At 30.3% G+C, this 19,550-nt stretch overlaps 3 protein-coding genes across 3 annotated transcripts; 2 read left to right on the plus strand and 1 right to left on the minus strand.

The window, feature by feature from the left end:
• Positions 1 to 34: 34 nt before the first annotated feature.
• Positions 35 to 15,413, plus strand: LOC124500623 (uncharacterized). Its single transcript, XM_075734807.1, has 12 exons — positions 35 to 948; positions 6,504 to 6,576; positions 6,915 to 7,134; positions 7,322 to 8,234; positions 8,293 to 10,161; positions 10,215 to 10,329; positions 10,398 to 10,505; positions 10,592 to 11,008; positions 11,100 to 11,153; positions 11,220 to 14,348; positions 14,924 to 15,033; positions 15,100 to 15,413. Coding segments are annotated over exons 3-12 (6,993 nt in total). The 5' UTR covers positions 35 to 948; positions 6,504 to 6,576; positions 6,915 to 7,133; the 3' UTR covers positions 15,377 to 15,413.
• On the plus strand, positions 15,378 to 17,357 carry LOC124500659 (bromodomain adjacent to zinc finger domain protein 2B-like). The gene is made up of 2 exons (XM_075734808.1): positions 15,378 to 15,739; positions 15,812 to 17,357. The coding sequence occupies exons 1-2, from the start codon at positions 15,441 to 15,443 to the stop codon at positions 15,966 to 15,968; spliced, it is 456 nt and encodes a 151-aa protein (XP_075590923.1). The 5' UTR covers positions 15,378 to 15,440; the 3' UTR covers positions 15,969 to 17,357.
• Positions 16,950 to 19,390, minus strand: LOC142597293 (uncharacterized). The gene is made up of 2 exons (XM_047053781.2): positions 19,034 to 19,390; positions 16,950 to 18,956 (listed from the first exon to the last, which is right to left on the minus strand). Exon 2 carries the CDS (start codon positions 18,945 to 18,947, stop codon positions 17,358 to 17,360), a length of 1,590 nt encoding a protein of 529 aa, XP_046909737.2. The 5' UTR covers positions 18,948 to 18,956; positions 19,034 to 19,390; the 3' UTR covers positions 16,950 to 17,357.
• Positions 19,391 to 19,550: the final 160 nt, after the last annotated feature.

Here is a 19,550-nt window from a genome sequence, read left to right on the forward strand (position 1 = left end):
AAATGCGCGCCATACATTAAAAAAAAAAATAAAAAAATGTGTGTGTGGAGGAGGAGGAGAGTGAAAAAAAATGATGATGATGATTTGATAATATAAAGAAGCAAAGTTTTGTGTGTGTGTGTGTGTGTGAGTGAGCTGTAGAGAAAAAAAAAGTTAGAACAAATTCACACACACACGCACAAATACAGAATGATGGAAGAAAAATGAATTGAAATAGAGTGAGAATGTGAAAAATCTTTTTCATCATCATCATCATCATCACCATCACCATCACCATCACCAATCATCATCATCCTCAATTCGATTTTTTTTTCTTTGTGTTGTTGTTGTTGTTGTTTTGTGTTAAATGGCGATTCTTTCAACATCAAAGTGACAAATATAAAAAAAACAAACGAAAGGTTTATATTTGATTGGCCTGTGTGTGTGTATATCACTGCAATAATTTTTCAAGATCAAAGATTTTCTTTTCTCAATTCATTCGATTCATTTCAGGTGTTCCAAGATTTTTTTGATTGAAAGAATAAAACCGACATCAACAAAAAATCAATGTGATCAACAACGTTGTGTGTGTGTGTTGACTAAGAATTCGAATTTTTTTGTTTTTTTTTTGTATATTGCCGGCTTTGTATATATTTTTGTAATCATCGCACATTATTTTTTGACATGTATGATTACATCAGTCATCAGTGAATTTTTGTTTTGTGTGTGTATGTGTTTGATAATTCCATCCACGTCAAAAATTGTCATCATAAGATAATCTTTTTCTTCTTCGTTTTTTTTTTTGATAATTTTCTTATACAATTTACTCATCATCAACATCATTCATCATTTATATATTCAAAATCATTCTTTGATCTGGCTTGTATTTATACATTAGGAATGTGTCAAATTTTTTTTCTTCAATTAATGTAAATAATGTTCCGGTGCATTTTCACTGTCCAAGTAAAGGTAAGTTTCTTTGTTTTTTTTTTGTTTTCTATATATTAGATATGGTATGATAATTTAATTTGATTCAGTCGAAAAAAATGGAAAAAAAATTCTCAAGAATTTCCTATTACATATGATTATGGTTTGATATTGATGATTTTTTCCCAAGAAGATTCCAATCTATCCAAAGATTCTGTTTCAAATTTATTCCTATGATGATGATGTGGATACTTGTTCCAGGATTTTTTCCAATTTTTTTTGTGTGTGTGTGTGTGTTTTATTTTTTTTCTCTATTTCGAATGACGTTTCAATTGGGGAATAACCGAAAAAAATAATAACAAACAAGCAAACTCAGTCAATCTTTCTGTGTGTATGTGTTTTTTTTAATATCAAAAAAAAGAATGTATGTGCGTGTGTGTACCATAATGATGATGATGATGATGATGATGAAATAAAAGTTTCAATCGATCCACAGCAATACAAATCACAACAGAATCAGAAAGGACCACCACCAAAAACTAAAGAAAAAAAAATCTGGTGATGTTCATGAGAACTTGAATATGGTCTTCCAACAACACACACATACATTTTGGTTGTTCCAAATTTCATCTTTGATGATGAAAAAAAAATGAGAATTTTTTTTTGGCTTTTCAGATCTCTTTTTTTGTTTGTTTTCTTTTGTCTTTATTATTATTATTATTATTCTTCGTCATCAGTTAAAAGTTGGTAGAAAAAAGAATTGAGTCGAATTTGGAATTGGTTGGTTGTTGGGGTTTTTTTTTTGTTTTGTTTTTATAATAATGGATCACTTACACACACACACACATATAGCTGATGAACCCCTTCTTTTGAATTTGAGATTCTGGCCATTCTGTGTTGTATGTGTGTGTGTGTGTTCGATTGTAGTAGATGTATTTTGGTGATTTTTTTTCCACTATATGAATCATGACCAAATAGTGGAAAAAAAATTCCATAGTTCCATATACAGAATCTCATTCATTCAGTTAATTATAGACTATTTTGCCATCAATTCCTTTGTTTTATTTTTTATATTGACACGAATGAAATGATTCAAGTTGATTCATTGGAATCTCATCATAAAAAAAAATTTATTTCTGGATGTTCATAAAAAAGATTTTTTTTGTTTTGTTTAACGTTATATTTCTCTTTACACGTGACATCTTTACCGGTGTTTCTCTGTGTTCTGTGGTTATGTGGTATGTTATTGAACTCACGTAGAATATTCATTATTAACTTTTTTTTCTTGTACGATGGATTAATTGTTCTCGAAATTTGTTTTTTATTCTGAAAATCATTTGCCCGTTATGCGGAAGATTATCCATCCATTCATTATTTAATTACGAAAAAAAAGAAATCTTTTTCTGGATTAAAGATTGTTGGGTTTTTTTTTGTTTGTAATTTAGCCTAGAATCTAGAACAAAGCTTTCCAGTAGAAAAAAAAATCTCTCTCTCTCTATGTAATATGGTTTGACTATTGTTAAATCGATGATTATTGTTTGTTTGTTTCCAACGAATTTATCCACCATCATCATCATCATCATCAACATTAACTATTTGAGTAATGACGATGATGATGATGATGATATTCTGCTCTATTGATGCTACTACAACAATCTATTTTATTTTAAACATGTCGTTTCATTTTGTTGTTGTTGTGAATTTACTTATATCCATGGATACAAACAAAGTGAAAATTTTTTTTTTTTTTTTTGTTATTTCTTTTTGGGAACATGAACGCGCACTCAACTTATATATTTTGCTATAACCATCATCATCATCATAATCCGGTTTTTTTCTTCTTGTTGATGACGATCATGATGATGATGATGATGATGATGATGATCAACATCATTCGACCATTTCATCATTCAATGTTTTCCTTCTCTTTTTGAATTTTTTTTTTATTTTTATTTTGAATGTTGTTCATCATCATCATCAATGATGATGATGATGATTATATTGTTCTCTACGAAAATTCGACATACACACACACAAAGTCAGACATTAAAATACCTATGTTGTTGTTGTTGTTTTTTTTTATTCAAAAAAAAAAAAAAATTCAATTCAGCATCATTCATAATGTGTCGGACATTCAGTGTGTGTGTATTGAATTGTTTTTAAATTGGATAAAAAAAATGTTTGTGTGTGTGTGTGTATGTCTATCAGATTGTTGTTTGTTTGTTTGATTGATTGATTCATTGATTTATTCAATTTTCTGTCTATATTACGTGTGTGTGTGTTTGTTTTTTGTTCATTTAAACTTTTTCATCGTCGTCATCGTCGGATTCGATTCATTATTTGTGTTATTATATAATAGTAATCATTGTGATTTTTATTTTAAAGATAACACCGTTACACATCATCTATCCACATTTATCCGTTATTTGATTTGATAATTGAATACGTGTTCAATATTGAAAGAATAAATTCTCATCATCATCATCATCATATCAGTTGATTATTCTGTATGTGTATGTGTGTGTGTATTTTAAATTCTGATTCTTTATTCTATTATCAATTATGTGAATGGTTAAAAGTCTCAATTTTTAAATTCCCTTATATTCTTCTTTCTTTTTTCTTGTTTTCTTTATTCTCATCATCATGTCAAATAAACATCACATACCATCATTTACACACACACACACAAACATTTATATATATTATATACATCAGAAACTTGCTATTACTTTTGATGATGATGATGATGATGATGATACTGACTTGAACGAATGAACAAAACAAAACAAAAAAAAGAAAAAAGAAAATTCACACACACACAACATACAATGCTTTGCTTCTCTAACCACCATTTTATTCAGTTGGATCTATCTATCCATCTCTCTCTCTCTCTCTCTCTATTTCTCCGGTATTGCAATTTTCTTCATCATCAGAAAAAAAACCAGACCAAATTGGAGAGAGAGAGAGAGAAAGAAATGAAAAAAAACCTACTACCACCACCACTATGATGATGATGATGATGATGACGACCAAAAAAAATAACATATTACCATTATATACCAATACCATCACCCGAATAATAAAAAAAAAACACCACTGAACACACACACAGCCTGACATACCAACCAACAATAATAATAATAACAACAACAACAACAACAGCATTTCAAAGATACATGAACTTTTCTTTCTTTCTTTCTTTCATATTTTTTTTTTTTTTTTTTACTGAACCAAATGTCCTGTTGTTGTTGTTGTTATTCGTTGATCGGTTTTTTTTTCACTATTTGGTCGTTCAATTCATTCAATTCATTCAGTGGTGTTCAGTTCCAATTTTTTTTTCTTTTTCGTTATTTTGTTTTGTGTTTCATTTTGGTCCTTTTCTCTCTCTCTCTCTCTCTCTCTCACACTCTCATCTTGTTTCATTCATTTGTTTGGTTTGGTTGGTGTGTGTGTGTGTTTGTATTGTGAATCGGGCGCTCAACTTTTTATCATCATCATCATCATCGTGTTTGGGTTTGGATTTTTTTTTCTATTTTTCTTTTCTGTATGTACTTCTTTCGTCTTTTCATCATCATCATCATCATCATCATCCTACTATCCTCTATCCATAAAACAATTTTATTTCATTCTTTTACAGACACACACACACACAGTGTCTATATTCATATTATGTGTGTGTGTGTATGTCTCATTTCATAGTAGCATTAATGTATGTATGTAGTATGATTCAACATTTGCTAGATGATGATGATGATGATGAAAAAAAATCAAAATGAAATCCAAATACATACTATACATACACACACTCAAAACATTGATTCTTTCTCATTTTTTTTTTCGTTCGTCAATTCATCTCTTATATCTTGATCAAGCTGCTCATTTCTTTTGTTATTGTTGTTGTTGTTGTTTGATTTGTCAAGATCCAGATACTTTTTGTTTTCTTTTTCTGGATCTGTTTTTGTGTAATTCCTACTGATTCATATCAAAATGTAAAAATATATATTTTGGATACATTTAAATGTCTTGCCGCTGTTATTTACTTTTTTTTATTAATAAGAAATCTACACGTGTTGTTTTAGTGAGTGAAAAAAGTGTGTGTATAATCATCATCACACAGCCGGCAAAGTTCAATGTCATCAATTAAACATGGCCATGGATTCTTTTCACTAATTCAGAAAAAAAACCTTGCTGATGACGAAGATTGCTGTGTTTGTGTGTGATTAGACACATACGTACGACGACCTTGATTGGTTGTAATAAATTTTTTTTATTTCTCTTCAATCGATTCAATCCAAAAAAAAATCACAAGAAAAAAAAATTTGTATCATTCACCATCATCATCATATTAGTGATAAATATTTCTTATCATCATCATCATAATAATAAAAATCATATCAATCTTACTATACGACGAAATATTTATCATATCCATCCATTCATTCATTCATCTGTTTGTTTGTCATTTATTGTAATAATGTATAGGGATTTTTCCTTTTAAACAAAATATTTTTTCTCTTTGTCAATCATATGTCAATTTTGATTCAACGAGAACAACAGAAAACAACATTGATGATGATGATGATGAAATTGTTTCATTCTTAAATCTAATCGTATATATCAATGATGAGATGTGTTTTTTTTTGGATTTCAAAAAAAAAAAAAAACAATTTTTCCAATCGAGTTTCATTTTTTATTTTTCATTCAAAATTTCTAGCCAATTCTTTGGTTTTATTCATCTTTTGGATATATAATGATGATTTTATATGTATGCAAAATGTGTGTGTGTGTGATGGATATGAAGAATTCTTTCGCGGCAAATATGGGAGCCTAAGAAAATTTTTTTTTTTCATCTTTCAATTGAGCCATTTTTATGTTATGATTTTTTTTTCATTATTTATACATTCAATAAAAAAAAATCTGTATGTTTGCGTGTGTGTGTGTGTGTGTGTGTTTAGCTCAATCAATGATGGCTGCTTGCTGGATGTTGTCGTTGATGATGATGATGATGAGCCTATTGCTTTTTTTTTCTCTCTCTCTATCCCTCTATTTCCCTATTTCACAAACTCAAAGTATTCTTTCCTCCCCTTTCCTCTCTCTCTCTCTATCTATCTATTTTTTTTTCTTCACATTTCTTCTGATGTTATTGTCGTTGTTTGTTTGTTTGTTGTTGTTGTTGTTGGATCTGAGAGCGCGTTTTGTGGTCCCAAATACATGTTGTTTGTTGTTGTTGTTGTGATAGACCACCTATTATTATATTAGTTATATTTCTATGTGTGTGTGTGTGTGTATATGAATGTGAAGAGTATATATCATCATCATAATTATCATCATTTCATTATTATTGTGTGTATGTGAAAAGTGTTTCATTTTTTTTTTGAGTTTCATTTATGAATCATCTTTATTTCATTTATCTAGGAGTTTTACGCAATTTCAACGTTTCAAATGTTGTATATGTGTGTGTATTAGTGTGCTAGCGTTTTTTGTTGTTGTTGTTGTTGTAAATTCTATATTCTATATATTTCATCATTGAATGAATATTTTTTTTTGTCTAATTTTATGAATTTCTTTATTCTTTTTTTTTCTTGGTTATAAAATAGATTAAAATTGATTGAAATTGATACAATTGGTACAATTTATCATCATTTGTCGACATATATTTTTTAATGTAAGGTAAGTAATTTGATTTATTGATTAAAAATCTTACCGGTATATGTTCGTGTGTGTGTGTCCATTTTGTTTTTTTTTTTTTGTTTGTTCTGATTGATTAAAACCCATAGTAGAATATTGATTTGAATCCATCCATATGATTTATCATTTCCTATACCAAACACTCACACGTGAATATACACACCGTCACCACCATTAATTTTACCTGAAATCCATTTATATTTCAAATAGAATTTCATTTTCACTAATAACTCTTTCTATGTCTATTTGTCTTTCTTCTACTTCTATTATTCTTTTCAAATTATCCAAAAGTTTCCTTCTCTCTCTCTCTTTCTATCTAGAAATCGACAAAAAAAAATTCGTCTTTCATCACAACACACATAAACAATACACACACACACACACACAGACAAACACTCAGAATCACATCTCGAATATCATCAAATTCGAATCGTTTTGGACACAATTGTGGAAAAATAAAACAAAACAAAAAAATTTTGTATTCAAAAATAACAGAAAAAAAATAATTCAAAAATATAAAAATAAAAAATTTTTCACCAAGTGAGTGTTGTTGATGATTGTGCACGGACTTGAAGATTAGAACAAAAAAAAAAAAAATTCGAACATTTTCCTTGGTTTTTTCATTTTGTTGTTTTTTTTTGTCTTTTGTTTGTCTGTAATCATCAGCTAAATATATATATTAATTCTATTTTCTTATTTTATTTTTTTCCAATCAAAATCATTCAAGTGTTTGGCCAATCAGTATTGGATGGCAATGTGAGTGAAGCGGCGACCACCACCACCACCACCACCACTGCTACCGAAAATATCACCGATATAATTGAACAACAACAGCAACAAAATCATTATAATCAAAATATTGTTGTGACATCGGATTCTTCGTCATCATCATCATTTGATAATCATATAAATAATAATAATATCAAAACACAAGACCAAAGTTTTCATCACAATCATAATCATAATCAGCAACGAAAACCACAACAACAACAACAACGACAACGACAACAAAAAGATCATTCAAGTCTAGTCAGCACTACCACCACAAGTTTTACAAATAATAATAATAATAATGATGATGATGATGATGTTGGAAATGATTTGGCTGTAAATGTAATAGCATCATCATCATCATCATCCATAACATCAACAATAACAACAACAACAACAACAACAACTACAGCAGAAATAGTGAAAAATATTCAACAACCTCCGCCCTCATTATCATCATCAATAACAACAACAACAACAACGTCTTCGTTTTTGTTGTCATCATCATCATTACCATTACCATCATATTATTGTTCAACGAATTTATTTACCAATAATATAGCACAACAACAACAACCAATTACAACATTATCGCCGTCCTCCACTTTTTCATACAAGAATAATAATAATTCAACTTCCAAATTTTTATCGCCATCACCATCATCATCATCATCATCACATCAATCAGTAAAACGTTCAATTTTATATGAACATTTATTGAAAGAATTATCACCAACACCATTAGCATCATCATCGAATGCATTACAAAATCATTCAAATTTGAATATTAATAATAATAATAATGAAACATTCGAATTTTTTCTTCCAATATCATCAGCATCATCATCATCATTTTTAAATAATAACAAGTAAATTGAATTTGTAAAATTTTTTTTAAATTAATTTTTTTTTCTTCTACTTTTACAGACCGAATTCTGTACAAAATGATCAGTATTTATCAATTATTAATGATACAAAGAAATCTACAAAAAGAAAAACACAACGAAAACAAAAACAACACCAGCAACAACAACAACAACGAAATAATAACCGAAGTTCAATGAAAAATCGAGTCAATCGTAATAATAAAAATAGTGATGGACTGATAAATAATAATAGTAACAGTGGTCGTAATAAAAGAAAATCAAAAAAACAAGAATTACTTTTACAACAACAACAACAACAAGAAGATTCAATATTAGAATCATTACCTATACAAGTTGTGGCTGCATTGTTATTAAATCAACAACAACAACAACAACACCATCATCATCAACATAATAATTTAACTGCTACAACAAATTTGGATCAAAATAATTCATTATTTCTATCAAATTCATCAAATTTAAATAATTTTATTATTGGTAATGATATAAATTCTATTGGAACTTCATCATCATCAACAACAACAACAACTACTACGACATTAACAACAACAACAACAAATACAAAAACAATTGTCAGTGACAATATAAAAGAATTGATTAAAATTGACAATATAATGAATCTATCAACAAAACAATCACCAATGCCAATTGCATTGACAACAAAAACAACGGCCAATAATAGTAATAAAAATAATAATAATAATTCCAATGAAGATGATTCTTCAATTCCTTTAAATTTATGTGTAAAAAAATCATCATCATCATCATCATCGACATCGTCATCGTCATTGTCTTCAAATAATAGTAATAATAATAATAATGTCTCATCATTGCAGCATAACAATTTTGGTAGCAATAATAATAAATTACATCTTCACCATCAACACCATCATCATCAACAACAATTACAACAACCAGATTCTCATACACTGAATTTAGTCAAAAATCTAGCCCAATTACAGCAACAACAAAATTCTCAACAACAATTACAATTCAATAACAGTCTGCTATCGCAACAACAACAACAACATCAACAGCCTCAACAACAACAAAAGAAACGTGGAAGAAAACCGAAATCAACATTGATGGCATATGGCGATCCACAGCCACATCCAACACAAACGCATCATCAGCCATTATTACAGCAGCAGCAGACGCCGCCAACATTGCCGTTACCGGATTTTTCCGGTTTCGGTAATTTATTGGCTGCATTCAATCAACAGCAAGCCCATCTTCAGCAACAACAACAACAACAGCAGCAGCAGCCACGAAAACGTGGCCGTCCGCCTACATTATCACCACCACACAATGCCCATCAAAATAGTTTGGCTAATTCAAAATTAGCTACCAATCAACAAGCTACCAGTGCCTTTCATCAAAATACTTATCCATTCAATTTGTTTAATACTCCTGCGGCGAATGATGGAATCATACCGAATTTTCCTGGTCTCAATGCTCTATCGTTGGCGGCAGCGGCTGCACTTGCTGGTGGTGGTCAATTGGCTAATCACCAATTATTCAATAATGCTGTCAATCAGTTTAGCATTCTACAGAAACTTAATCCAAATCTATTGAATGCAAATCTATTTGCCAATCTAAAGAATCCAATGGAATTGGCTGCAGCAGCAGCTGCAGTAACAGCAAATAGTAATGACATTGTTAATAATAAACATTCATCAGCTTCCTCATCATCATCATCATCATCGAAATTTGTTGATCCGGCTTTATTGCTACAAAAAGAGCTAAATGATCAAATGCAGGCCAATTTTCTTTCATCATTACCTGCTGCTGTGGCCAAGAATCTAATTGGTGATCAATCCGGTGGTAGCAACACTTCGATGAATAAAAGTTCATTTGCTCATAAATCGAATTCAAGCGATAAACAGCTACGTATTTCTTTGAATCATGGGTAAGTTTAATTAAATTAATTTTAATCATTTCTAATTCTAAAAAAAATTCTAGATTTCAACGTTTCACTTATATTACGGGATTTTCTAAATCGGGAACAATTGAAGGTGATGTTATTTATATTGCACCATGTAAAAAGAAAATAAAAAGCTATCAAGATTTAATAAAGGTACTGTTTTTCAGGTTTTTTTTTGTCGAAATAATTTTTCTGTTTTGTTTTTCTTTGATGTTCAATAGTATTTAAGCAAAAATAATGTGGTCAATTTAAGTCGTGAAAATTTTAGCTTTGATCCCAATGTAATCATTGGCCAATTCATTCCAAATATTGCACAATTACCAAGTGATGTAAGTCTTTTTAAAGAAAAAAAAATACAATTCATGAACAATTGGGATTTGAATATAATTTTTTTTTTGTTTCTGTTTGCTTTCAGGTCATATTGAGTGAAAATCAGATGAAAGTTCATCTGGAAGAATTGAGCAAGATACGAAATTTGGATCTATCTGCTACCAGTATAACAGCCGTACCTCCACAGCAAACGATTGCACAATCAAATCAGAATAATAGTAGTAGTAATCATATTATTCCAGAGAAAAAGAAACGTGTTCGTGATAGTGGTGGTACAAGAAATGTTTATGATTCAATCAAAGGATTTAATACTAGAAGTAAAACGGCAGCTGTTGTTCATCAAAATAATGATATTAAAAATAATGAACTTGAACCATCGGTTACGATAACAATACAGAATCCGATGGTAACACCAGCACCGATAAGAGGTACTAAACGTAAATCTACTGAACGACATGAAACAGCAAGAAATGAAAAATTATTAAAAAAACAACAAGAAGAAGTAAGTGTTGATTTTTTTTCTTCTATATTTATAATGCTCAAAATGTTTAATTTTCTGGTTTATTTTTTTTTTGTTTCTACCTACCACAAAGCTTGAACGAAAACAACGAGAATTAAAAGAAAAAGAAGAAGAAGAATTACGAAAGGTTAGTAATAGTAGTGGTCTATAGTTTGAAGATTTTCATATGGATAAAATTGGTTTTTGTTTTCAGATAAAAGAAAACCAGGAAAAGCTTTTGGAATTACAGAAGCAAGAACAATTAAAAATATCGGCCGAAATTGAACATGAACGTGTTAGTCAACATCAAATGTTTATACATGCATTGAATGAATTGAAATCATCTGAAGATCGCGATTCGAAAAAAGAAGAGCTTAGTTCGGAAAAAGTAGCACTTCAAGAACGGAAACTATTAAAACGTGTGTTGGAGGTAGAATTATTGAAGGAGTTGAAAAAACCGGTCGAAGATATGATGTTGAAAGATCATAAAAATTTACCAATATTCAATCGGATACCTGGTCAAAAATTGACTGGTAAAGCATTCGCCGATTTATTAATGGTCTATGAATTTCTTTACAATTTTGGCGAAACAATTGGATTCGATGTTGATAGCTTGCCAACGTTAAATTCATTAATGATGGCCTTGTTAAATTTGGATAGCGAAGCTGAAGAAGAATTAATGTCTATCGTAAATCATTTGGTTATCTGTGCTATCGAAGATCCTGGTATGCCGAATAATATGACAACTTTGATGGGACAAAAACTAAAAGATGCCACTGTAACTGAACATAATGTGACGGAAATTTTACGATTATATTTTTTGGCCTTCAGTAATGCTGTTCGTGAAGAAGATGAACCAAATCGTGTGGAATGCAAAATCCATGAAAGACTTTGTAGTGGCATATCATTTATTGCTCTTGATGCTATTGTCAAATTGGACATTTTAGTTTTTCTATGTAATGAACTATTATGTAATCAGGCCATTGTTAAACAAATCGATGATAGTATCGAAAGTGTTACTGTATTTAAAAAAGATAAATGGGGTATTGAAAATGATATACGAAAATTTCGCCTGGTTAAAATGCGACGTGAACGAATCATTGAAGAAGAGAAAGCCAAACAATTGTTATTACAACAGGAAAAAGATAATGCCAATACGAATCAATCGGCAACGACAATGGCTGAAAATGGTGGTGAAAACAATGTTACCAATACCGGTGAGAATACAACAGGAACCGGCGAAAATAGCACTGTGATCAGTGATAATGATGAAAGCAATACAAATGTCAGTGCTGCTACTTTATCCAATTCAGTGACGACAATCAATTTACCTCCAATCGAATTTGATGACGATGTAAATATGACTAATGAAGAAATTGATAAAAAAATTGAAAGGTTAAACAAACAATGCAATCAGATGAATAATAAAATGCACAAAGCTTTAAATGCATATCGTGTGTTCCCATTGGGTCAGGATCGATATCGACGTACTTATTGGGTTTTACCAAATTGTGGTGGTGTTTTTGTCGAAGGCATGGAATCCGGTGAACCAGAAGAATTGGCCAACAATGTTTGGACAGAGGAAGAAATTGAAATGGAAAATGCATTGAAAAATGCCATCAATGATGAACCAATGGAAGATCTGACCACTGGTGATGGTGAAATCAAATCCGAATTGGATAAACAATCAATGAATGGTGATAATGATGTCGAACAAACCGATACAATGTCTATAAAAGAAGAAAATGATGATCGAGATAATGCTTATAAAGATGTACCATCTACTGATGATGAGAAAAAACCAATTGTTGATGGTCAACAGGTTAAACCAGAAATGGAACCAAAAATGGAAAAAGATGATGCACTCAAAACCGAATCAAATGAAAATGAAATGACAACCACCAATCAAATGGATAAGAAAGATGAGCTCTCTGAATCTGAACAAATCGATGTTAACAATGCACAACAAATTGACCATATAACTGTTGATGATGTAAGATGGTTTGATTTAGATCTTGATTTTGAATGTGATCAATCAGTTGAACCGCCGCCGATCATTGATGAATCAACAACAGTGGAAGAAAAAGATGATGAAGAAACAGCAGAAGAAAAAGAAACGAATGAACAAGAAAAAGATGATCAGAATCAGGAAAACAAAAAAGAAGAAGAAGATGATGATGAAGAAGAAGAAGAAATTGCTGAGATCAAAGAAGAACCAATGAGTGAAATGGAAAGAGCATTAACAACGTTCATGTCTCAAGATACATTGGATTGTCTATTCAAAAGGACCGAAATGAATATCGATTGTGCCATACTCAAAGATTGTTTACTACGAATATTATCATCATTTGCACGTAGTGCTACTATTACTAAATTTCCCAATAGTGAAGTTATCGAAACAGACATAATTGTTTGTCCAACATTACAAAAACGAATTCAATTATGGAAAGTGTTACAATATGAAACACCACGTAAAGTTCCACGTGAATATCAATTTGGATGGTGGCGTATTACCGATGGTGCTCAACTTAAATCAATGATTGAATTGCTACATTCGAATGCATTACGTGAAAAGAATTTACAAAAACATCTGATTAAACATTTGAATTATGCAACAATATCGTGTAGAAATTCTATAGCCAATCTAGATGTTAGTGATTATGATCGCGATGCTTCTGATTGGAGAGAATTTGGTGCACCAACAGAAAATCGTTGCCCACATCGGTCATGTATGGGTAAAAATTATTGTCATGAAGTGGCCTTGAGAAAAGATCTTCAAGTACTTGAATTGATTGAAGCATTTGAAGAAAAAATTCTATCCTGCAGTATGCAGATTCGTAACTGGAAACCATCCAATAAATTATCTAGTGCAGATTTTAAATCCAAATTGAATCAAAATAAATCATCCAAAACGAATAAAAATGGTAAAAATCGAAAAAATCATAAAAATAATAATAATCACAATGAAAACAGTGATTGTAGTAATGATTCTATTCAAGAGAATGGTACAAATGGTTGTACACTAGTGATTAGTACTGAAAATAATGGTGATTATGATTTGTTAAGGGTACAGAAAGAAAAATTATTGGAAATTGAAGCAACCATTGAACGACGTTATCTAAAACCACCATTAGGTTTCAAAAACAATCAAGCTCTTCAATTCACTACCGACAATGGTAATGGTGGTGATGATTATAATGAATATGCAAACGATGATAATGCTACTGCTGGTTTAATACGTTGGCGTGATGCAGCACGTGAAGCCAAATGTTGTTCACAGATTGCAATGGGTCTACATTTTCTTGAAAATTGTATCGCTTGGGATAAATCCATAATGAGAGCGGTAAGTTTTATGTTTTTATGTAAACAACAACAACAAAAAAAAATTAGCTTCGAAAAAAAGCTTTCTTTTTTAAATTATTTATTATAAGGCAAAGTTTTTTTTTAACATTCTTGTCTCTTTCTCTCTCTCTCTTTCTTTTTTCTTGAATTTTCTGAAACAAAATGCTAATTAATTGCAATATATCGCTTTGAATGAATGAAATGATTGTGAATGATGTCTGCGACCGTTGCTTTCAATTCCCTAAAAAAACAAAACAAAACAAATTGATAACAATATAAAAAACATATCGAAACCAAAAAAATAAAAATAAACTAAATGATGATGATTGATAGAGTTGCCAATTTTGTGGCTCGGGTGAAAATGAAGCCCAGCTACTTTTGTGTGACTTATGCGACAAAGGGTACCATATGTATTGTTTCAAGCCTAAGATGGAAACTGTTCCTGCAGGCGACTGGTTTTGCTATGACTGTCAAAATAAAGTAATTTTTCGCAATCTGATTTACTCACACATCAATGATGGTAACGTTTTGTTTTTTTCTTTTTGTTTTTATTCTCGTTCATTCACGATAATATAGAATACCATTGATAAGGTTTGCATTGTTTGTGGTAAAAAAGGCAAACTACTAAATTGTGACACCTGTGCCAAAGCATTTCATCCGAACTGTATTGATCCACCTGTCAACAAGTGAGTGCAACATTTTAGATTTATCAATAAATAAATTAATTAATTTTTTTTTATCATTTTATATAGACAAATCAAAGGCAGATGGATTTGTCATATGTGTATGCGTAAGAATAAACGAAATTCCAGTTCTAAATCATCGAAAAAATCATCATCAAAAGAATCATCATCAGCAAATGATGATAGAAATCATGATTCAAACATTATGGGAAATAATTCAAATACAAGAGAATCCAGTAGTAAACGAATGTCGAATGGAAATGCCAAAGATAAAGGAGAAAAAGAAACGGCCAACAAAAAAGAACGAAAACCAAAAAAGAAACAAGACAAAGAAAAAGATAATTAAAGACAATAAAGATAAGGATGAAGATCATCATTTAGAGAAAGAAAAATCTGAAAAAAATGAAAAAATGAGCAATAAAAAATCAATGGAAAAAGAATGTAGTAATAATTCAAATGCCAATAACAATGGTAATAATATGGCTGGAACAATGGAACAACAACAACAACAATCTTTGGCTACCAATTCATCATCAATAAAGAATGATGAAATTGCTTTATGTAAACAAATTACCGATGAAATTATGAAACATGAAACTAGTTGGCCATTTTTGGAACCAGTTAATACGAAACATTTTCCAACATATCGTAAGATTATCAAAAAACCAATGGATTTTACACTTATTAAAAATAAATTACAAAATAATAGGTAAGTTGTTTTTAGATGAATTTAATGAAAAATTATTTTTCATGAACATCACACGCGTTTTTTTTCTTTTAGTTATAAAACCAAAGAAGATTATGCTGCCGACATACGATTAATGTTTGACAATTGTGTTACATTCAATGAAGATGAATCACCAGTCGGTCAAGCTGGCCATTTATTACGTGCATTTTTTGAATCACGTTGGAAAGAATTGTTTAACACTCCGATCTAATCAATATTCAATAACAACAACATCAACAACAACACAAAACATTTACTCATAATACAAAAACAAAATACAAGTATTTATATTTCATAGCCGAAAAAAAAATTTATAGCCATTCATCATCATAAATTGATAATAGTGATATATATTTAAAAATAATGATGATTCTTAGCGCTAAAGGACATTTTGTGCCTTTATCTCTCTATATATAAATAGATAGAAACGAAGAAAAAAAAATGAATGTTTGTATGAATGTGAATGTGTTTATGTGTGCCGTGTGTAAAAAATTCTCTGTATGTTGATGGAAATTGATGAATTTTTTTCATTTGTAAATGTTTTTATTATTCAATTAATCAATCAATCAATCAATTGATCCAATCTCTGCCAATAATAATAATAATAATAATTTAGATAATGACAACAAAATACATTCCATTACAGAAAAAAAAATTTTTTCCCATTCTTCCTCCACCACTGTCCCTTTCATTTATATATTTTTTTCTCTCATTTTTCTATGTTTAATGTTGTAAATATTTTTTTTTCTTCTTCTTCTGTTTTGTTCACAATTTACCTCAATTTTAAACTCGACAAGTCCTAATTGGGCCAACACCCATACTTACACACATAATTCATATATATCTATGATCAAGCAGCATGAATTTCAAATATCATCATCATCATCATCATTGTTTTTTTTCATTTGTACTTGAATGACCATAATAATGGAAATTGTTTTTTTTATAAATATTCAATTCACATACACAGAGACATATATTCATCAAAAATAAAAAAAACCAACAACTATAATGGCATCTCTCTCTCTCTTTCTTGCTCTCTCATTTACATCTTGTATCAAATTTTTTTTCTCATTTCATTTTTCATTTTTTTTCTCTTCCTGCTCTTGCAAATTTAACACTCCCACACATATATATTTCTCATTTCTTCACAATTCATTATGATGATGATACGCTCATCCTGATTGGGTGAGCAAAATAAATGAAAAAAAAAATTTGATAATTTTTACAAATAACAATCACACCCATAAACACATACACCCACACACACACACTGTACGACGAAAAAGAAACAAGAAAAATTTATCTCATCTATTGAATTATTTTCAAACAAACAAAAAAAAAAAATGAAAAGATCTCAAAAATAAAATGAATGAAAAAATTCGAGATGAACATACCAAAAAACAAACAAACAACACACAACATACACACAGTATACACGAATTATTAAGATGGTTGTATTTTTGTATTGATATCTGATTGATACTTAATTTTCAAATTCTTAATTTCAATTATTATTTCATTGATTTTATTATTATAATATTAACAAAATTATGATTATGATTAATTAAAAAAAAAATGATGACAGTTTTTTTTCTAATTATGATTCAATCTCATTTAAATATGAATGTGAAAGCTGGTTTTCGGAATCAAAATTGAATTTTTGGCCAAATTCATTATGAAGAAAGAAAGCAATTCGACAATAAGCTGCTATTCTTGGTAAGGATTTATTTTCAAACTGGTTGTGTAGTAGTTTATATTTCTGTCCAATCTCCGTATGGACAGCTTCGACGACCCAACGGATTTTTGTGACCAATCTCGAATCATTGGTTGGCTCTATGTTTTTTTCTTCCAAATTGGGAATCAGTACATTGAAGCCACGTTTTTTTAGAATCGGTACCACATCACGGAATCCATTATCCAGAACAAAATAATCACCAGGCTGTAGCAACACAGATAAACCATCATTTTGGTTGAGTATCTCGTTCAAGATAGTTGCATTGTTTTCATTTACATTGTACGGGCCAGGAACATCGATAATGAATCCATCGGTAGTGCATATGGTGAAAAGCTTACATAATGTAGTTTTCTTGTTTCCAGAATATGAATTCTTTTGGTATAAATTATAAGTTCCATCACAAATAATTATAAGATTATTTTGACAATCCAATAAGTTTTTCACCACAGGTGATGTTCTCTCGTTGATGAGAAAATTTCTGGTAATCGATTGATATCCAAATCGATATGGCAAAATATCTACTTCAAAAGATTTTATCACGGAATCAATAGTGGATCCTACCCTTCTTTCTGAACCCAAACCCGAAAATACAGCAATAACTTTATTAACATTTCCGGTCCTTAATTTGCAGAGAAATGTCACTATAGCTTGAATGACCGATCGTTTATTGGTGTTTTTCATAAGACTTTGTAAATGATCAATATCTTCCCAGCTATGAGCAGTAAGAGCATAAAGCTGACATTGTGGCATCAAACGCTTATTTATTTTGTCTTTAATATTTAAAGAACTGGATGCTAATAAGTCCATAAATTTCGCCATATCAAATAGTTCGATTTCACATTTATCAGACTCGATTTTGATATTGTTGATTTCATCTTCATTAAGCCATCCATTCATTAAATGTTGCTTGCAACACCGATTTCTTTTTGGCACCAAAATTCTTCGCTTCAAAAAAACTTGTAATCTTGCTTCAATGGAGATATCTTTCAAATTACTTTTTGATGAACAAATGAAGCAGTAACGACGGCTGATTATTGGTCGACAAAACGGCATTTCAATCACATCCTTTACAATTTGTGTATATTCAAGAATTGGATCTACCATTATTGATTGTGATTGATCATCAATTATAGTTGAAATAGAATCATCGATGGATAAAGTTGATGTAAAGTGTTCGGAATTGTCCATCAACATTGAAGAACTGCATGGTTCAGGATCAGGAAGAAGCTGTTTTTTTTCTGGACTGGTTTTGTTATAAATACGTTTGCCACATTTGGAACAGAGGGTATCACCAATTTCCACATGTTTATTCAGTGATCGCAAAACTTTGTGAACTTCCTCTTGAGATTTGATTAATTTCCTTCCCACATTAGAACAATTACGTAATCGAAAACTGCAAATTGGACATCTGGTTTCATCTCTTTGTCTTGACGATAAGCTACTTTCAGACATGATTATTTTCTGTCGAAAAATGTTGTTAATAAATAATTAAAATTAATTTAATATTATTTCAATTATTTCAGGTATCTGTGACTTACTCAATTTAGAGATGAAAAATTCGAGGTTAAGGAACAAAATCGTAATGATTGGTGGTTGAATAATGACGACCAGCAAGCAAATAAGTTGTCGAACGTTAGTTTGGCATGGTTTTTCATATGATTTTGGATAACACACTCGTGGATAACCAGCTAGCTAGCTGTCACTTGTTACGTAGACCTATAGGTCAAAAGCGATCCTTCCACTACTTTCTTATGTTTGTCCTTGGAAGTTTATGATAACAAACCTTATAACCGTCACCTTGATCAAATGTAGCGATTGAGTAGAAAATTCTTCTCTGTATTATCCTAGGCCATAAATAAGTTTTTCCATGCTGTATCTGTAACTATTAGAATGGTTGCATATTTTCATATTTTTATGGTGGTTCACATTTTTTCAACTGGTTATAATGACAGACATTAGATGGCAGCAGGCGGAACCGGTTCCAATTTTTTCGGGAATTTGCAAACCCTAGTATACAGGAATTATTAAGATGGCTGTATTTTTGTATTGATATCT

This window comes from Dermatophagoides farinae, chromosome 10, assembly GCF_024713945.1.
Source record: "Dermatophagoides farinae isolate YC_2012a chromosome 10, ASM2471394v1, whole genome shotgun sequence".
Taxonomy (NCBI): domain Eukaryota; kingdom Metazoa; phylum Arthropoda; class Arachnida; order Sarcoptiformes; family Pyroglyphidae; genus Dermatophagoides; species Dermatophagoides farinae.